General features: G+C 40.2%; 1 protein-coding gene across 1 annotated transcript; it reads left to right on the top strand.

Annotated features, from left to right (window-relative positions):
- Nucleotides 1-293: 293 nt before the first annotated feature.
- LOC117254192 (occludin) lies at nt 294-20,568 on the top strand. The gene is made up of 9 exons (XM_033622283.2): nt 294-492; nt 6,203-6,794; nt 8,460-8,651; nt 9,128-9,295; nt 13,336-13,499; nt 16,890-17,108; nt 17,744-17,915; nt 18,800-18,841; nt 19,102-20,568. Exons 2-9 carry the CDS (start codon nt 6,222-6,224, stop codon nt 19,198-19,200), a joined length of 1,629 nt encoding a protein of 542 aa, XP_033478174.1. The 5' UTR covers nt 294-492; nt 6,203-6,221; the 3' UTR covers nt 19,201-20,568.
- Nucleotides 20,569-20,733: the final 165 nt, after the last annotated feature.

The following is a 20,733-nucleotide window of genomic DNA, read 5'->3' as shown; positions in this document are numbered from 1 at the left end:
CTCAGAGACTATATTGTCTGGCGGAAGACCATGATGACAATGATAGTTATTGTCACGCATTTATTTTTTGTGATAATTTATTTGCAATAATTTACTGATATATAATTAAAACGTTAGTGACAGTGTTTCTGGTCCCCTTTGGGTGCTGCAACCGGAGAAAGCCCGACCTCTGGCGGTTGAGCCTCGGCGGTGTAGCGGTGTAGTGCGGTGGGCCTCATCACCGCGGACAGGCGGGACAAAGCACTTGCTCAGAGGCTTGTCTGTGAGAAGACCGTTGTTTCTGTCTCCGCCTCGGACAGCAGCTTCAAGCAGAGTCGCGACTTTTAGCCTCAGGTTCACTTTGATAACAATAATAATATAACTCGGAGACAAGTTATATTTCTGCGGACATATTATTTTTTTCTCAACTGTTGTAAACTTTGAGAAGAAGGAGAGCTTTGACAGGAAACAGGGACTGGCGTGTGTTTTTCATTCCCCTCCAGCGGTCCTCAGGTAAGACAACATGTTTAAAGGTTAAAGGTGATTTTGATAAGATTATGTACAGTTGTTCTATCACACTAAACTTACATTAATGTGCTTTTATCAAGTTTTTGTTACAAAGTCGCTACAAAAGTATTTGAGTAAAGGAGCACACAGTAACGGTAATTTAACAGGTGGGACCCATCATGTTGTTTCTCAATCACTTAACGCTAGTTAGCTAACAGTATCATTGAGTTAGCTTAACTAACGGTACAGTTTGTTAACGGTCACTGTAGAGTCAGTTAAAACGGTTAACATCAGAAATCTATCGGGACAAAACAGAGGAAATCACATGAAGGAAAGCTTATCTCTATAACGGTAACGTTAGCTTATATTAGTTAATATAAAATCTGATGGCGTCTTTGATCTTAGATAATGTTAAATGTGGTTATGATGGTGGAAGTAACGTTACTCAGATCAGTTACAAGTAACGTTAAAAGTCCAGTATTCGAGTACATAAGTATTAGCATTAACATTTAACGTTACCTGAAGTAACATTACTAAAAGCAAAAGTAGGCTACTCATCATGCAGAATGGCCCATTTAGGATTACTATAGACTGCATTATACCAATAGATTATAATTGGTGGTCCATTCATGTGTAGGCATCACAAATATTGCTGCTGGTAAAGATAATTTCAACTACCTATGTGTTACATATCACTGAAGGGCAGCTTAATTTATATTACCATATCTAAATGTATTAGTTGATTCCTATATTGTGTATTTATAATCTGAATCTGCAAAGTAACAAATACTCTCAGATAAGTGTAGTGGTGTAGAAATGTAGAGTAGTATGAAATGTCAATGCTCAAGCAAAGTACAAGTACCTTTAACCCTTGTGTTCCTCTTCAAAAAAGTTACATCCATGACCCTTCAAGTGGACAAAAATGTCCATTTTCTAGAAACTTTTGTAGTGTCCAACAAAAAGTCACAGGGGGGTGATTTTTTTGCATGGGGGTGTTATTCTGGGTGAAATTTCAAAATCCCAACTTTCAGCATGAAAATCCATTATTTGACCCTGTAATGCATTTTTATCCCATCCATGACCCTTCAAGTGGACAAAAAAGTCCAGGGGTAACACAAGGGTTAAACTGTACATAAGTACAGTACTTGAGTAAATGTACTCGGCCATATTGCACCACTGACATTAACAAAACTGTGATCAATTTAAAAAGTAACCTCATCTCCAAAAATCACAGGTTCACAACCTGTCATCTGGTCATGTTAAAGGTGTGTTTACATCAGTTATTGATTGTAAACACATCAGTAAAGCAGCTGAGACTCAAAAGTTGCTTCCTTGTGTTTCAATCATAAGTATAACCCAAAGATTTACTGTAGTACCTGTAATTTATATGGTTAAACTGCACACAGTGCCAAGTTAGCTAATGACTTATTAATTACGCTCAGGTGCCAGTTTATTGGGTACACTCAACTAAAATCAGCCTTATACAGTCCAATACAGCAGCCCAGCAATAAATACTACTGTCATGAAGGGTAAAAGAGAGTAGAAGAACACTTGGGTACCAAAACATAAAAGTAATGCAAGAACATCCAACATATAGCCCCTTAACAGATACCATTGGAGCATAAAACACAGTTTACTAATTAAAAATATGCATAAAATACTTGAAACAAACATAAAAAACACTCTGGATTAAATATTTTGTTCAGGTATTGTGTTTATTAGACATTTAGTCCACCTTCATTGATATAACTGAGGTGGACAAAATATTAGAAACCCCCCAAGTTCAATCAGCACCTCTCTAAAACAGTGCATCAGTGCTAATGTGCATCATTTTGAGGCAGGTTTAACTAAAACATCTGCAATTAAATGCATAGCACCCTGTTTATTTTCACAAGTTTTACTGAGTTCTTTTCATGGCGAAGGAGATTTTTCAGTGGGGTGTTTTTGGGCAGGAAACCTTGGCTGACTCCCGTGTGTATGCCAGTGGGTCCCAGCCTACATTGGGCAGGGGCCTAATTGTTTTTGACAGATGTGAGACATGTGACTGTATGACTGGAATTCCATTATCAGCAGCAGATGATAGAGACTCTGTGTTGTAGAGGAGCTCAGGCTGTGGCTGGTGGGTGTCTGACCTGACCTGTGACTGTGGTCCAAACACTGTGCTTTCTGCCCAGCATGAAAATGAGATTTGTGAGCCAGTTTTAGACAAACACCACTGTACTATTACTACTCCTCCTACTACTCCTCCTACTCCTACTACTACTCCTACTACTACTACAAATACCTCTGTTACTACTGCTGCAGCTACTATTACTCCTGCTATTGCTGCTACGGTGCTGCTTTTACAGTTTTGAGTAAAAGTACTGCACTCAGGGAACTAAAAGGCTTCTCCAAGTGTCCCAAATAAGATGTGAATATGAGGAGCTTAACAGTCAGTGTGCAAGACACCACCACATTTGTTTTGTCCAGGTACTAAGTCTTCAGCTGCAATTAAGAATTGTTTTCATTACTGATTAATCTACCAATTATTTTTTTGACTAACTGATTCATCTTTTGGTCAATAAGATTCCACAAGTAGTGGAAAATGCTCAATAGCCCAAGTTAATGTGACCAAATATATGTATTCTATTTTGTCCAATTAACCATCCAAAGTCCAAAGTTGTTAGGTTTACTACAGCATTAAAGACCAAGCTGCAAATTCTTACATTGATAAGTTGGAACCATCAAATGTTTGGCATTTATGCTTGACAGATGATTTGAACCATTAATCATTGCAGCTCTAGCTGAGTCCAAAAAGCTGTACCCATGTCTCCCAAAGCTCCACACTACTGTCAAGTACAGTATATTGAGCTCAAAGTGTTTCTAGACTTGAAGATTTTAAAGCCTTTGGTTCCACTGCACCTGATGAAGAGCCAGTTTGGGCTCAAAGTGTTGTACTTTTTCCAGTGTAATAATGTTGAAAGGGGGCTTAACAGTGTAGTGAGGTCTTGGGAGGTAGAAGTTACTGTTGTATGGTCCACAGTATATTTTCATTGTTCGGAAATGGCTTGGTCCTTAGATTATTTCCTGCCACTTATTAATATAATCAAACACTGCAGTAAAAATGACCCACTGGCTCAGGAGAGAGCCTGTTGATCAACACTAAAGGACACCTGACACTGCTGTGCACAGCATCCACCTGTCCTTCCCTTGTTCAGTCTCTTGCCCCTGCCTAACTCCACTCAGGAGCAGCACAGAGGAGCCCTTGTTTGATCCTCCCTGGACAGTGCCCCAATTTTCTTTTTTCTTTTTTTACCCCGACTCCATGGCAACACTGCTCCTGTGACGAGCCGCCTTGACTTTTGCCCCTCCTGCTCTCAAAACAAAGGCAAGAAGTTATGGAGGGAAGAAGCGAAGGGGGGAGGAGAGTTTGGGGACAGGGGGAATTGTGAGGGATGAAGGATATGGAGGAATGAGGGAGGGAATAATGGGAAGGTGTCTGGGATGGAGGCTCTGAGGCGAGACCTCTTCGGCGGTGTGTGCCAGAGTCCCATAAAGAGAGGAGAGTTATTACTGGGGACTGGAGACGGTGGGCAGTGCCAGGGACTGTCCGTCTGTCCGCCCATCTATGTGTCTACATTTCTGAATGGCCGTTAACTTTCCTCACAATCCCACCAGGGTCTGACCAGGCGCAAGACATAGATGAAATATATTTCTGTTGTTAAAATCAGTGCTGTGGTGTCACTGGAGGATTGAGTTCAAAAGAGTGCACTTTGCAAATATGCCTCGTCAATGAATTAATTAGAGCTGGGGAAAAGGGTTGCAAATAACAATTATTTTCATAGTAATCAAGTTCTTGAATATTTTCTCAACAAATCGATTTATCACTTTACCTATAAAATTTAAGTAAACAGGAAAAAAATGCCTATACCAATTTCCCCGAGCTCTAGGTGACACATTCAAATTACATGGTTTGCTTAGCTAACAATTAGTTTTGGGTGGTTTCTATGTTTTCATACCTTCATACTTTCTTGACATTTCACAGTGTATATGGTATATGATGGTATTTGTGTAAAAAACAAAAGCTGAGCAACTGGTGATAGAGGTCATTAAAGCATGTATGTCAACTAGCCAACAGTGCTGTGTTTCTAATATGCAGTTAGCCTACTTAGATAAGTCCTGCTGGGTTTGAATATTTACTACCCATAAAATAATAAATACAGACATAATAGGCGCCCTACTTGCTGGAGGACCATATGATCCTTGTTGGAGATGATGTGTTGAATAAAATTATGTGGATAATAAACTGTTTTGTTGTTGGAAGAACTCATCACAAGATAAAATTATATCTCTCAAACAGGGGCAGAGGCATTTTGCCTTTTTACTAGTCCTTTAACGTTATCCCCACCGCTCGCAGTTGCCTTCTTTCTCATCTTAGCTGCCTGTTTCACCAGTAGAGACTGACCTCTGATGGCACGTCCTTTGCACTACCATACATTGCCTCAATACAGCATCTCCGTATTGGTTTAATAAAAAGACGAGCGTCTGTTTTTTGGACAGTCTTGTAATTCATACCTCCAGTTTTTTGTAAATACCCTGGTATATCACAATACCTCATAATAATCAGTTCACTATTAAAAGAACACATGCAGTTCTTTGACATTGATCAGTGAAAGATGGAGATTTGTCATTTGTCAAGCAAAACAATCTCAAACATTCTCTACAAAGCTTCTCAAAAGTGATAATTTGCTGGTTTGTTCTGTTTTATAAATTGACAACTCCATATCTTTGTGTTTCAGACTGGAATATATGCTGGGATTTTTTTTCCAAAATAATAGATGAATCAATAACAAAAGTCATCATTAGTTGCACTCCTTGGATTAATGAATTATTTCCCCTATTGCTGTGTGGCATATAAAGAGATGACACATTACAGTTTGTTACAAGAACTCAAGCACTGTGTTCATGTCAGGTTGAGAGTTGGCATAAAAAGTTAAAGTTTTTTCATTTTCTGTCCCTTTAGTTACTTTGCTGTTTACATGCCTTTTTACACAAACATGTAGGCAGCCCCCTCCCTGTAGGGCTCCATGCACTAGAATAATGGGCATTGTTAAGTCATATACACTGTGGCCTTGGATATCTCTCTGTACGATTTGTAACAAGAAAGAAAACAAAAAAATGTAGCTAAAGGGCAGGATGTGAAATGTTCAAAGTCTAGCTGTAAATTGTGGGGGTTAGAGTGAGACTCCTACAGCCTGTGAGGAGGCAAAAAGGAAAGTATTGTTGTTTGGCTGGGCTCCATGTCCTGGTACCGACATCTCCACACTGATTCTGACTTTGCTGAGACCTCAAAGCTTAAGGTCATTCCTCTAATATTTCCACTCTCTGTTAATATAGTACAGCAGGTCTGATCTAATGTATGGTATGATAAACTTTCTGCTGTCTGTAAAGCCTAATTGAATCAACCTGAGAGAAAAACAGAATTGTACAAGCAAATCTAACCCGTGCCCTCATAAATCACACTCCCTTGGAGATGGTAAAACATTTACACTGCTCTGTTACTAACTCCCATTACCAAAGACAGTCACGCCTAACTTTCCCATATCTCCACGTAGCATTACTCATATCAGTGCTGCTGAGAAACAGAGCTGGACAGCTCTTCCTTGCTTTGTGCTCTGAGCTTTGATCTCTCTCAACTATCCACGTACTCTTTTGCTTTGTTGTTTTTTGTTTACAGCTCCAGACATCTTTGAGCGATGTTTGACAAGCAGCACTACGAGAGTCCACCTGTCTACAGTCCTCCATCCAACAATGGCTTTGGCCCTCCGGGCAGCTTCCAAGCCCCTCAGAGTGATTACAACGCCTATCCACCTCCACCGGGATCTTATTACATTGAGGACAAACCGCAGCACTTCTACAAATGGCTGTCACCTCCGGGGATCATCAAGGCCATGATGGCTACGGTGATCGTGTTGTGTGTGGCAATATTTGCCTGCGTAGCTTCCACCCTCATGTGGGACATGCAGTATGGAATGGGAATGGGAATGGGCTATGGTAGCGGATACGGCCTCGGCAGCTACGGTTCAGGATATGGTGGTTATGGAGGGTATGGAGGAGGTTATGGAGGCGGCTATGGAGGAGGCTATGGCAGCTATGGCTCCTACATCTCACCTTACTCAGCCAAATCTGCCATGATTGCCATGGCAGCAATTAACTTCATTGGAGCACTGGCCTTCTTCATCACCAGCTTCTCAAAATCTAACGCTGTCCGCAGTAGGAAGTTCTTTCTGGCCCTAATGATAGCCAGCATCATCATGGCTGTCCTGGAGGTAAGACTCAGTCACAATATATGGTTTCCATATGTTTCTGTTGCAACCGCTTCTCTGTAGTTTAAGAGTCTCCAATCACTGTGTAAGGATGAAACATAAAATCTGACACTGGTGATGGGTGATTAATTCAAGAAAATTTCTCAATAGAGGGAACAAGAGAGCAAAATATTGTAGGAATCACACACAGAAAACTTTCAATTCAGACTGAAGTCTAATTTTCTTCAAACTGTGTCTGGCACTAGACTTCTTTCCTCTTTGAGTTCCTGCTTTTCCTAATCCACTAATATGCAGAACCAAGCACTTTATGTTTTACTCTCCAGAATAAGGACATTAAGGACATTACTTCTCATAGATTTTACAGGTCCTTGTCTATTGTTTGTGTATTTTTCATGTCAGAGGCTTAGAATACAATGACTATAAGCTGATTGAATAAAATGTAGCCTAAAATACTACACACACCTCAAATTCTGGACAAAATATTCAGTCTCCTGTAGCTCTATGCAAATATCTCAAGACCAAAATAACTCAAAAGCCACTCCCTAACTAAAACAGGTCATTATCCAGCTAAAAAAATAAGATTGAGAACAATATACTTAAATCATTGTTGTAAGGGACAGCTTAAACTGGAATTCATTTTCAGAATCACACAAAGCACACATAAAGATTGTTGACTTATGTTAATAATCTGCTGCCTTATACATGGTTCTACATTGTAAGTGTTTTAAAACAATATGTGTGCACGACATTAGCAGTATTACATTAGCCTTTCCCTGCTGAAGCATCTCACATTCATGCCTTATATTCAGTTTCCCATACCACTTTCCAACTAACATTAAAAACATTTTCAAACACCTGTATCTGTAATGAACGGTATTTAAGTAAGTAAATAATAGATAAAACCCTGAATACCAGAAGTTTAATCTGAAACAGGACTTACACAGTATTTGCTGAGTTGGTTAAACATGTTCATGCAGATGTTTGTTCAGAATCATCTTTATGCTGCTTAGCATACAGTTAAATAATACTGTAGATCCATAAAATGAAAAGTCACTAGTATTTTTGGGATCTAAGCTGTTGCTTTTATTACTCCCTGTTGGGCATAAACGTGTATAAGCCTATAGATGCTAAATATGGAAAGAGAGTCTTCAGTTAGAGTAGATGTATGACTTCACTTTATTTTCATTAAATCCTCAACTTTTTGTTTTTTATTTTTACATGAGGGCTTTCTTTCCTTCTGCTCTTAAATAATTCCAGAAACACAGTAATTTTCTTAAACCTGTAGGAGTATAAAGGTTCATTTGTACTGAACACATTATGAAAATAAGTGTAGGTACAAGCAGAGCATTTACTGTAACAAACAAGCGTCTATAAAAGTGTGAATGTTTCCAGCTGATTAAGCTCCAGCAAAGCATTGTTTACAGACAGACTCGAGAACACTAGAGAATCATTAAAATAAAACTTGTTGTTGTACTGTACCACTTTGCACAGGAGCAAAATACTAGAAGGACTTGTTTGCTGCTGAAAGTGTGTCCTCACATGATCTGACTGTGTTCTCTTAGTCATATTTTAACTGATAAGTGAGGAACACTACTGTAAGTCTTTTTCAGTGAGAGACTGACACACTTTATAATCATATATATCAATATGACTGTCTTTTTTTCCTAGGGCATCATAAGCATTGTCTACATTGTTGGGGTGAACCCAATGGCCCAGGGCTCCTCCAGTATGATGTACAATCCAATGCTTATGATGTGCCAGAACCTCTACCAGACCAGCTACTCACAAATGGGAGGAGTGGGAGGCTTCCCCATTTACAACCAGTATCTCTACCATTACTGCTTTGTGGATCCACAGGAGGTTTGTAGATATCTTGTAGATATCAAGGGTTGCATCAATATTGACTCTCTTAGGGGTAATTTCAAGTGAGTGTAGTATACTCACAGTGGCCTCATGATCTTTAATTGATTGGGCTAGAGCTGTAACTGTGTTGTAACATTTTAGAGTTGTATCAGCACCAAATGCTTTGGTTTTACCTGGGCATTATACACCATCTGCACCATCGAAATTTGCTGTTAGAAATGTGGGAATAGTGAGATAAATTTGGAGTCATAAAGAGTATTATCGCCTCCCACGTTATCAGCCTGTACTCTTTGTAATCTGTCATGATGAAGCATTTGTTACAGTTTCGGGTACATGAAGCCACAAACTGTGATATGTATTTTTCCCAGTGACGTTACAAGTGTACTCTCTGTACCAGGATAAACCAGTTGTCTTTCATAACTTATCTCCTTGAGAACTTTCCACAGTTTATTGTCATGTTCTTGCTTTTCTAGGGAGTTGCCATGGTGTGTGGATTCCTTGTTGTCATCGCCTTCAGTGTTGCAGCTTTTTTTGCACACAAAACAAGAGGGAAGATCTGGCGCTATGGGAAACCCAACATCTACTGGGAAGAGCCACTTGTTGGCGGGAAGACCTCAGAGGGCAGAGATGTAGAGGAATGGGTAAGAGACAACAGGATGGTAGTCATAGTTTAATAAGACCAGGTTTACATGGGATTTACAAGGAAAAATCACATTTTGACCCTGACTGACCCTCAGTGTGTGCATGTACAGCTTCTAGTCAAATGAACAGGGTCACAGAGAGTTTAAATCCAGCCTAAGGAAAGTTGATGGAATACAGTGTTCACCGACAGATTTGATTAAATGATGAAAACATCAACTACGGTTGTTTTTCTGCATTTTCTGCCACCACAACTGATACAGGACAGATGCTTGTCCCCATCTGACACCAAATTTGCTTTGTGACAAATTAGTTTCCACCCATTTTTTTACAATGCAAAGTAGGTAAGAAGGTAGGTGATCAGTGAGGTAGTCATGCTGCTGAGGTAGTCATCAGTTATAAAGATAGGTTGGGTGACCGTGGTGATGCAGGGGGAGCAAATAGCTGAGCTAATACTTTGCACGTTCCCGAGGTCGGTTTGTCACCAGTTATGCTATTTTCGGCACAATATGTCCAGATGTTGTCCACCAGTTCATATCTCTCATATGTTTTCATCGACTGCCTTTATGAGTTGAGAGTCCAAAAGGAGTGTCATATACAGATCTTTATGAGTTTATAGGATCCAGCAGGGAAACAGTCACAGTCACACTACCAACACAACAGTGTTTCCTCCGACTGAGTCACTTTGTTCAGGGTCAGGGCTGATAGCAGTCAGTGATTGTTTGCTCATGGTGTACTACCTGGTTTCACTCTGAATAATCATTAACCACCTGAGAAGATAGTGAGCGGGCAGGCGGTTTCTAGAGAGCCTGCCTTTGGGGTTTTAAATGTCAACATCAGGCTAGTCACATGACAGTGATGCAGTTGATTATTGACCTGACCTGCCAGTGATGCTTGTTTCATACAGTGAATGACAATGAGTTTACATCAAAAGCACAGGTTTTAAAATTTAATGGGCGGTCATAAACAGCACCAGTGGAGTACTTTGACATCCTGTAAACCAGGCTTGGAATACCATCATATCTCTACACATTTGTAATAAGCAATTTTTACATTTGTTTTAAAACTGGGACTGTAGAATATTTCCTTTCTGTTTCTACAATCTGTTGTCAGCATCCTCACCATCACATAATGTCCACATCCAGTGATTATTCAAACATTGTGCAGGGGACACAAATCAATACAAGTATGCAAGAAAACAATTATTAAACAAACTAAATATTGCTAGTTGACCCCTTAACCTCACATCCACCCACATATTTGACCATGGTAACTTCCAGTTTTAACTCTGGCATTCACAATTTATTTAAAGGCAGAGCTACTTGTTTTATTTATTATAGTAGGTAGTACACTTAAAGGACTCAAGAGTATCAGCTCAGCTCTGTCATTTGACCAGATTTGTCAATGAAGGATGCAAAAAGTGCTGCTACATGAAAATACTAAAAGAAGCACTATGCAGACACAGTGTTCCACTGGATTATATGGAGCTGTTTGTTTATGAGAGTAGTGGTTGTCATTGCCAAGGACATGGCATCATGCTCATGGAGGTGTTCAGGCAGAACAGAGTAGACGAGACAAGCCTAGAGTGAATCATCTGACTAGCACTAGTGCCATGCTCACTGATGTCATCGGACTTATTGTATGTACAGTAATGGTGTGTACACTGCTGCATTTACAAGTTTTACAGTTCAGGATATTTCAATGTAAATGCTGTTGTAAGAAAGACTGAGAGACATAAAGGTTGGGGAAAAGGACAGAGTTTCCAGGGGAGACGAGTCTTAGAGGATTTGATGACTGTTATTACAATCACATGATTATTTATTTAAGCTAGCCAGCCTCAGAGATTAAAATGTATATATATGTTGTTGGATATGTCTGACTTTTGCTCCCTGAAGACTTTATTCTTTTTAAAAACAGGTCACGTCAGTTTGTTTAGTAGAATTGACCCCTTGTCCTCAGCTACATAATATTTCCAATGTCCCACACTGCAGTTATTATTTTCCTTCTTTGCTGCGCTACCTGCATACTGTTATCTGTGCCACAAAATGAGTCATCAGACTTGTTTGGCCCCTTTAAACACAAGGCCAGTGACAGTCGAAGGCTGTGGTTGGTTTAAGATTGGACCCATCACTGTTGCTGAGCTTGGGAAGGCCTGGCATGCTCTGATGACCTCACACACTGGCCTCATTCAGCTCATCTGGGGGGAGCTGCATTGTGTCTGCTGCATGAGGTCATCAGAGTCGGTTTCTGCAGGGCTGTCTGTGCGCTGGAAACACTGAAGTGCTGCAGAGATGTACAGTGAAAGCATCCTGGGCTGGTTTCATATACACAAATTAAAATGTCCAAATGGATATTGAATGTGTTTTAAAGCAACAGTTTAACATTCTCATATGTAGCATAATATTATTTTCTCAAACCTATCATTTATTGAAAGGACAACAGAGAGGTAAACTTCACTGGTCAACCTACTTAGCTGCAGTTGATTTTATTGGCCTGCAGCAGTTATCCTCACAGATGGTGCAGTCCATGGTTGGCGTGTGGCTCTTGTGATTTGAAAATACATTATCGCTAGTTTGACAAAGCACAAGTGCATCATCTTTGGTGAAGCATATTCCGTCATGACTCTCCTTGCCACTGCTCATCTCCCTCTTCTTTAATCACACATGTACTTCTCCCTGACTTTGCATGCCTGTCTGCTTTGCTCCTTCTCCCCTCATCAACATCCACAGCTTAATTTCCCTGTTCCACTCTCCATCTTTGCCTTCATATTTGTCTTCACCAGGTGCGGGACTCTCATACATTCTCACTGTTGCTTACTACTTACTGTGCTCACACACTCTGCTCACAGTCCAGCAGCTGCTGTGCTGCACACTAAGAGGGCATTGTTGGGATTCCTACATGAAGTGCAGTCTTCAAATTGTATTCTCCTGCAGCTGCAAGAGGGGCAACGCTCCCCCACCCAGGCACTCCACCCACCATGATTATTGTTTTTTGGGGGCTAGGCCGATGTTCCTGCACTGTGCGGAATTTAGGAGAATGCTCAGTAGCGTAACACCAAAGTACGCAGGAGAGTGAATGTTTTTTTTTAACAGCAAATATTAATGTCCTCTTGTGCAGGTGCAGTCTTCTTTCTGCTGTGTTTTTTAGGGGCCTCACATTATCTTTGTATTGCTACATTTGAAAAACAACTAAAGGGTTTCTACTAATTATAGGTCATTTAGCCTTTCAGGTAGCAGAGAAACAGTAAAACCTGTTTAAAGTAGACTTTACTGCTTTGTGTGGAGGTTGTGTAAAGGGCATCTAATGATTGATGCATTTAGTGGACCCAGTGGACGTGGAAGAAAACGGGACCACTCCTGAGCCCTTCATTGTGAGGAATTCCCTCATGCACGCTGTCTGAGCTCACAGGAAGGACTTGAAAAAACAGAATAAGATGAATTTATTTACATGACAGACCTTTTGTTTGGAGAAATAAAGGAAGAGCACATCCGTTCCAGGTGTTCTCGAAGACGTAAGACAATGGAAAGGAGTGAAAGCAAAGCTTGAGTCATTGTCAGACATTTTGTGGTGTATATGATATCATCATTAGTACTTTTTTAGGTTATAAGGCTGTCAGAAACAAAATATGTGAAAACTTGTGCAAATACTAAAATAAGAGACAATCTATCCAGTTGTTTATGGTCAGTGTTGGGTGTATTTTATAATTAGCCAAAAGTCATTCTTTGTTTTTGTTCACTTGACCTTTTCAAGCATGGTGAACCAAACAGATAACCCTCATTTCACTAAAGAGTTAGACCATGCTGTCCAATTACGTGCCTGACTGCTCTTTCAAACTTTAAGCACTAATTATCAAACTTCTTTCTCTGGTGTTGAGATAGCTTTTCTTTTGTCCTCAAGTTAAGACCTAAGGAAAATAATGATTGCTTTAACAGGATGTCAGTCAGAAAATGAGCCTGTAGTGTGGCCTGGTCTTTGTGAGTGCTATAGTTGTTTGTTTGTATATGCTGAGTCTGTTCCTTCTGTTTTTTCCTGCCTGCTGTAGGTGAACAATGTGGAGGAAAGCCGTAGTGTTCAAGACGCCCCTACCCTGCTGGTGTCAGAGAAGGGAGCTGGGTTGCTCAACGCCTCAGCGAACAGTGTCATCTCCTATCCCCCAGCCAAGGTGGACAGCAGCTCTTATAATGAGGACACCTTCGACAACAACGAGTTGGTAACCCTGTATTCTCAGGCCCCTGTTCAGCTCAGAGTCTATAATTCTACATAGAAATCAGAAAAAGCATTTGTTTCTGAACTCTTTTTGAAAGTCACAGTGAAATAGAAGTTAGAGTGTCTTTATCCTCTGTAATATCATAGATTTCCGAGTGATACTAAATATCTTGGTACTGATTAGTTATTTGAGGGATTTAAATTCGATCCATTGATTGGATTGCTCAAAAGAGGGAGTTCTTTAGCAAACACACCTTGACATGGAGCCACGTAGAAGCTGTAGAGGTCTGCTGGCCTTCATCTACACCTCCCTCACTGGTGTTTTTAGATCAGGAGGAAGAAGACAAGGGACAAATGAAGACAAGAAACTCTTGAAAATGTAAAAGTTGTTGACATTAAAACACACACCTTTGACCCACAGAGCTGGGTATTGGTAACTGATACCTTTAAGGTATCAACAGAAATAATCTAGTGCCAAGTAGTATCGTAACTTCTCCAGTCAAATGATAACTGTATTCAATCTTTTTTTTTTGATCTGGGGGTCAGATCCCAGACCGTCCTGACTCCCCAGCGCATCACCAATTTTTTTTCCTCCCAGCAAACAGTCAGTTCAGCGTCTGCTTGGTTATCATGAGCTAACACAGCAACAGCTGTTAAACGGTCCTAACAAACTCACATCAACACCAAAACAGCAGGTCCCTGTCATTAAACCCATTGATTACTGTAATGTTAGCCATATGATGCTAACAGTTAGCCTCGTCATTGTGTGTGTTCAGTGAAGTCAAGCTTTGGTGATAAAGTTTGCAGGTCAGCGTGTAGAGATGCTACCAAAACATTCAGAAGTAGCGCTATACTACATCAATCAATCAATTTTATTTATAAAGCCCAATATCACAAATCACAGTTTGCCTCACAGGGCTTTACAGCATACGACATCCCTCTGTCCTTTGGACCCTCACAGCGGATAAGGAAAAACTCCCCAAAAAACCCCCTTTAACGGGGAAAAAAACTGGTAGAAACCTCAGGAAGAGCAACTGAGGAGGGATCCCTCTTCCAGGACGGACAGACGTGCAATAGATGTTGTACAGAACAGATCAACATAATAAATTAACAGTAATCCATATGACACAATGAGACAGAGAGAGAGAGAGACAGAGAGAGATGCAGGACAGACGGTAATGACAGTAGCTTACAACAACATTAATGAAAGTAATAATATTATTATTAATAATAATATATTAATATCTGATAGTATACATGTGTGACGACAATCATATGTGTATAATAACAGTAGAAGTATGACTAATGATAACAGCAGCAGCAGGAGGCACCTGCCAGGACAGAGACAGAGAGACAGAGAGACAGAGAGAGAGAGAGAGAAGGAGAGAGAAGGAGAGAAGGAGCCCGGTGTATTATAGGGGGGTCCTCCGGCAGACTTAGCCTAAGTCAGCCTAACTAGGGGCTGGTACAAGGCAAGCCTGAGCCAGCCCTAACTATAAGCTTTATCAAAGAGGAAAGTCTTAAGTCTAGTCTTAAATGTGGAGATGGTGTCTGCCTCCCGGACCGCAACAGGAAGATGATTCCACAGGAGAGGAGCCTGATAGCTGAAGGCTACATGCCACTGCATTCACATTATGGGTATCGAATAAAATATGATATTGGTAACGGTATCACCTTAAGGATACAAGTACAGTATTTGCACTGGCATAATTTATTAATGGATACCCAGCCCCGTTGACCCATGGTATCACTCTGCAAACCACTAGGACCAAAGAGCATGGTTATGTATGTTGAGCCAGCTGCCCCAAATCCCGTTTGATTGGATAAATACCCCTGAGTCGTCAAAAATATTTTAATGTTTCACAGGACAAGAAAAGAGAGGAGTTTTAAGATTCAAATACTCCTAGTGATTTGTTTTGATATATATTTGGCACATAACAAGAGGTAAGTGGCCAACTGACACAAAAATGCAGAATTAGAGCTTGTAAAATGTAGTTGTTATTTTACTGTGTCCTTAAGAAATGCTTCAGCTTAGCTGTGAATGTCTCTCCAATCGGACAGATTTGATTCTATAAACTTTAAAGCAAAGATTCCACATAAAAAAAATGAACCTCCAAACATGTGACTCACACAAGCAATATCTAATCACTGCTCTGTTTTAAAGCCCATGAAAACATATTGCCCTGCCCACAAAATGAGCTCTGTGTGTGTGTGACCTTTGAGCCCTTGTTGGATTAACGTTGCCTTGGTTTTTTTTTTTCATATTCATTGAAATCTCCGGGGAAGGGAAAAGGCTGGATGTTTGTGAACAGATGCATTTGCTTTACTTCAAAGCTAGAAATTATTTCTCAAGCACCTTGTTTTTGTTTGTATTAAAGTCCTCAAGACTGTAGTGTTTGTGTGTGTGATGAAAAGTGCCTGCTCTTCACAATTTCTTAACATCTCAGCACCTTTAAGCCTGGCTCAGAGGTATTCTCTGACTGACCTGATTAAGGTGGACTGCACTGTTAACGTTCACGGACACTAGGACAAAATAATCAAATTTTACGTAGCGGGATTTAGATTCTGTTCAAAGTACAGAATATTATTATTTTGATGATTTCCTATCTCTCAGAGTAAACATAGCTGCCGTTTTCATAAGCAGAAGAATGTCAGAGTGCTCTGTTGTTGACACACTGCAGCCTTTTTGGAAGAACTTGTAATATCTGCACCGCTGGATTTGGATTCCTCTGCAAATCCCTACAAACCTACAAAATTGAGCATGTTTCCTCCTTCCCTTTATTGCTGTACCTGCTGCCTGGTCACTGAGGGCCCTCCACATGGCACAGATTCAAATTATAGGGTGTGAGCAACAATAGTCATTAGAGGTCCAGAGTGTTTACCTTCCTCCATATGGTATCTGTCTGGGCCATATCAGTTAATATTTGTTTTCTTTAGACACCGTCTCACATTAGACCGTCCTTTATGTTCTTGCTGTTATTTGGGTCATGGTGTTCTTTTAGCTTGAGTTTTATTACATGGTTAAGGGCATAGTGTTTCTACTGGGGATGGAGAAATATTTTAGTAAGGTTTATGCATTAATAATACAGCATGTGTATGTATAAATGTGCAAAGATGCAGAATATTTAGCTTTTTTGGGAGCTGAAGTACCTCTGACTTCATTGTATCACCTCCACTGCTGAAACCTTTGTGGCTTAGACCTTACAAAACCCAAACACACATTCTGCTTTTAGTCACCTCTTTAAGGTTTTATTTGACTACTTATCCAACCTAATTGCAGCCCTAATGCTGCTCCCGTAAGCAAGACTTTCTCATTATTATCAATTTCTGTAGTGGCTCCAGTGAAAGCCAGCCAGACAGATTTTTCATGTTTATGCTGTTGTCCTGCAGGTACTCAGAGAGGACCACCAGCAGACCATCAGAAGCCTTCTCCCATGGTGGAAGAACCAGCTCCAGCCCTTCAGAGGGGACCGGTGGGGGCCGCAAACCCTCTGCCAACAGGGGCAAGAGACGCAGACGTAACCCCGAGCTGGATGAGTCTCAGTATGAGACAGAGTACACCACAGGAGGAGAAACAGGGAATGAACTCGATGGAGAAGAGTGGGAGAGGTGAGCATGTACTATTGTATCTCTGTGTAGGTCATACATTATCTGGATTAAAGATGGAAATGTCTTTATCTAATAACACAAAATGCAGTCACTCCCTGAGGAACAGACCTACATTTTTTTTTAATTTCAATGAACAACTGTAAGCTCAGAAAATGAAGCTCACATGAGAGTGACATGATTTACAGGAAAAATGCAGCTAGAATATCTTTTGGACAGAAGTATAGAGCAGCAGATAAACAAATGCTTAAACAGCAAATCATGGAAAAGGCTTCAGTCTGTATATACTTCACTCTGTCCAGGAGAGTAGTTAATCCTCTGAGGCATGCCAGTTCACATGGGCTGTACTCAGAAGTAATGAGAGAATTGGGCCAAAGGTACAAAACATTGGAGTCAATGTAGTTATTGAGAAAGAAGTTTGGCTGTGGTTTGATTCGTCCAGACTAACACACCATAATTGAAACCACTTACAGTATACCTCCTTGACCTGTGCACTGTGTTCCTGTGGCTTAGTAGTAAAGCTGATAACCTCAGGTTGAGGGTTGTAAAGCATGTTATTCTTGTGCAGGAACACTGAAAGTCTAGTATCTGTGATGCTGATCCCTCTCATCACCTCGTCCCTCCTTCTCATCCTCCAGTGCATACCCAGATATTACATCTGATGCTCAGCGTCACGACTACAAGAGAGAGTTTGATGCTGACCTTAGGGAATACAAGCGTCTTTGTGCTGAAATGGACGACATTAACGACCAGTTGAACAAACTCAGCCGGCAGCTGGACACACTGGATGAGACCTCTGCCAAATACCAGGTCAGATACACACAGTGATCACCTCCTAAACTCAAGAGAAAGATATATATATAAGCCTAAATTACAAATGAGGATTGCAATAGGAAAGAGCATCCCTGGTACTGTAACTCAAACAGTGGATGGAGATAAATAAATACACCACATAAATAAAGAAAATATATTCTTGTGTAGTGTACCAACAAGGGAGAGCCTCACTTGGCATCAAAATAATATAATGAAATATTTATTCTTAACAGCACTGATCATATATGTAGAAATTTCCCAATAAATACTGATTTTGCTGCAAAACAATTCTGCCAAAAAACATTTCCTAATGTGTAAAACACACCTAATTTTTAAAGTTTTCTTGAGCCACCCACCCTTCAGTGCTCTGGGGCTTCTAAGCAAGAACTCCTGCCTTGAAAATAAAGACAAAAAGGTTATTAATTGTTGTTGAGTAATAAAAATGTAAACCTTGCAGTGCTAATTAGTCTGAAAGCAAATTTGCCACCTTGACAGTTCACAATCAGGCAGCAGATATCATGTAATGTGCTGAAGTTTTACAAACTGTTTCAGGAAGTTACATGCTCTCATATCTTTTAACATTTGAACACACCTTTTGAGTCACTGCGCTGATTAGTTCAACCTCATATGCAACATATTTGACTTTGTGTGGGGGGTTGTTGTTGAAATATATCTCGGTTTCTCTGTCTCCTCCCACCTGGCAGAATTCATTATGGCAGCGAAGACTCAGATAGACACACAAAGACTAAAATCCCTGATTATTAAAGTCTTGAATACACAGAAAAACAGATTTAAAACAGGAGAAAACAAGTTTGCTTCAAAGTTCAGTTTGTGTGTGAGAGACACGATCACAACATATGCTTTTTCCCCATTTTTCACAGGCTGTAGCAGAGGAGTATAATCAGCTGAAGGATCTGAAGCAGGTAAGACTTCATTAAAAATATATCTTGCAGTTGTTTGTGGCAGCATAAGTTCATAACATCCAGCTACAAATTGTCACCTCATTTATTGTTCTTGGTATTCTATTGCACATAAAGCTTGCACAGCTCTATCTTAGAGCTTTTAATACTTTTTTTAAACTGATGAGCTAACATTTTCCCTGTCCAGTTTATTAAATAACTCATACGTGTAACACTGTTTCATATTACTAAATGACTCATCATGTGCTCTCTCTGTTGTGTAGACATCAGACTACCAGTCCAAGAAGAAAGAGTGTCGCAGGCTGAGACACAAACTGTTCCACATCAAACGCATGGTGAAGGACTACGACAAGACCCACTGATGAACCCACTGAGTCCTGACGCTCAGCTCTGGGGTCCATACAGCAAACACTCACGGACAAACAGGCCAAGATACACTCCAAAATACCACAAAGACTGTGACATGTCGAGACCAAAGTTACCTGTACAGAACCAGCACACACTGGATACGCTCACAAACACACACATATAGGGATATGTTAAAAATAATGATCTTGTGTTTTCCTTTACTTTGATCAGGTATGTATAAATTGGAAGAAAATGGAAGCAGGGCGCTCAGCTGTAGCCACTTCCACAGCAAACACTGCCTTTTCTCTCAAGAGTCAGCTCATTGTTTGCAGTGTTCAGTCACCATGAGGATCAGAGGGAGTGGTTTGGAGCGTACTTATGTGAAAGTCACCCGACCTTCAGTCACCTGTGATAACACTGTGCTCAGTTTTTGTGGCTGTTTGTTCTCCAACTTTTCTTTGTTTTATCTCCACAGATAAGAGGTGGAACAGTATTGTAGAGCAGGTAGTAATGGGTGAGACTGCTTGCTGGGATTGTTCAGTATGCAGTTTCTTTAACCCTTGGCATGGCATTATGTCTGTCACAAATGAACTTTAGTTGTGCTTTTCTCATCTTTTGCGTCAGTGTTCGTGACTAACTTCAGCAGCGATGAAGTGAACTGCTCCCTGCCGGGAACATGTGTTTACTGGCTTTTGTCTAAACCAAGATGTTTATACTGGTTGTCATAGATGCAGAGACCAAAAAGGAGACAAACTGGCCAGTAAGATACATGTGGCATTGTTGTTGTGTAAATACTTTTAATAAATCCTGTTGATGCTACATACCAAGAACAAATTTACAGTATCTGTCTCTTAGATTCAGCAGATATCCTAGCATTTGTGATGACCTTATCTGTTATTTGTACATACTAAAGACCCTTAGTGGCTTGTTTTGTAATCATTCAAAATGTGCTAAGCTATGCAAATGAGTAAAAACATCCAGACTATTTTTATATTTTTATCACGCACGCTCCTCAACAAACTGGAAAACACTTGTTTCTGTCACTGTCTATAAGCTACGCTCATCTCTACATCTGATTCTTTGCCAATGAAAAATGATCATCTGCTAATTTTTGTATTAATCCACTTCATGTGCAAAGTGTTAAGATCTAGTGTACGTTATGAAATTGTTCAGACACCCTTTTGATTTGTCATGCATTTGTATTTTTATGAAGAACATTGTTGTTATTTTACAAACCGTTTGCGAGCCATTTATTTTTGTATGAATTTATTTTCTTCGATGCTATTATAAGACCATTTTTTGTAACTGGTTACTTCCCTAAAGTATGATGTCTAAAAAAGTATTGAGTTCAATAATAATAAACATCTCTAATTCTCTTAAAACTAGTCTGTCTCTTATTACTTATTCTATGTTTTGCTAACCCAGCTGATTTGCAGATATCTGCAGCTTTGTGCATCTGCAGGGAGTGTCCACCAGGGAGAGCAGGATGACTTCAGGAAACACTTGATCCAGTCACAGTCAGCTCAGTGTGAGTAGCTACTGCCCTC

Source organism: Epinephelus lanceolatus, chromosome 6 (genome assembly GCF_041903045.1).
Source record: "Epinephelus lanceolatus isolate andai-2023 chromosome 6, ASM4190304v1, whole genome shotgun sequence".
NCBI lineage: Eukaryota > Metazoa > Chordata > Actinopteri > Perciformes > Serranidae > Epinephelus > Epinephelus lanceolatus.
The sequence above is the reverse complement of the archived record's forward strand: the minus strand, read 5'-3'. Positions and strand labels throughout refer to the sequence as shown.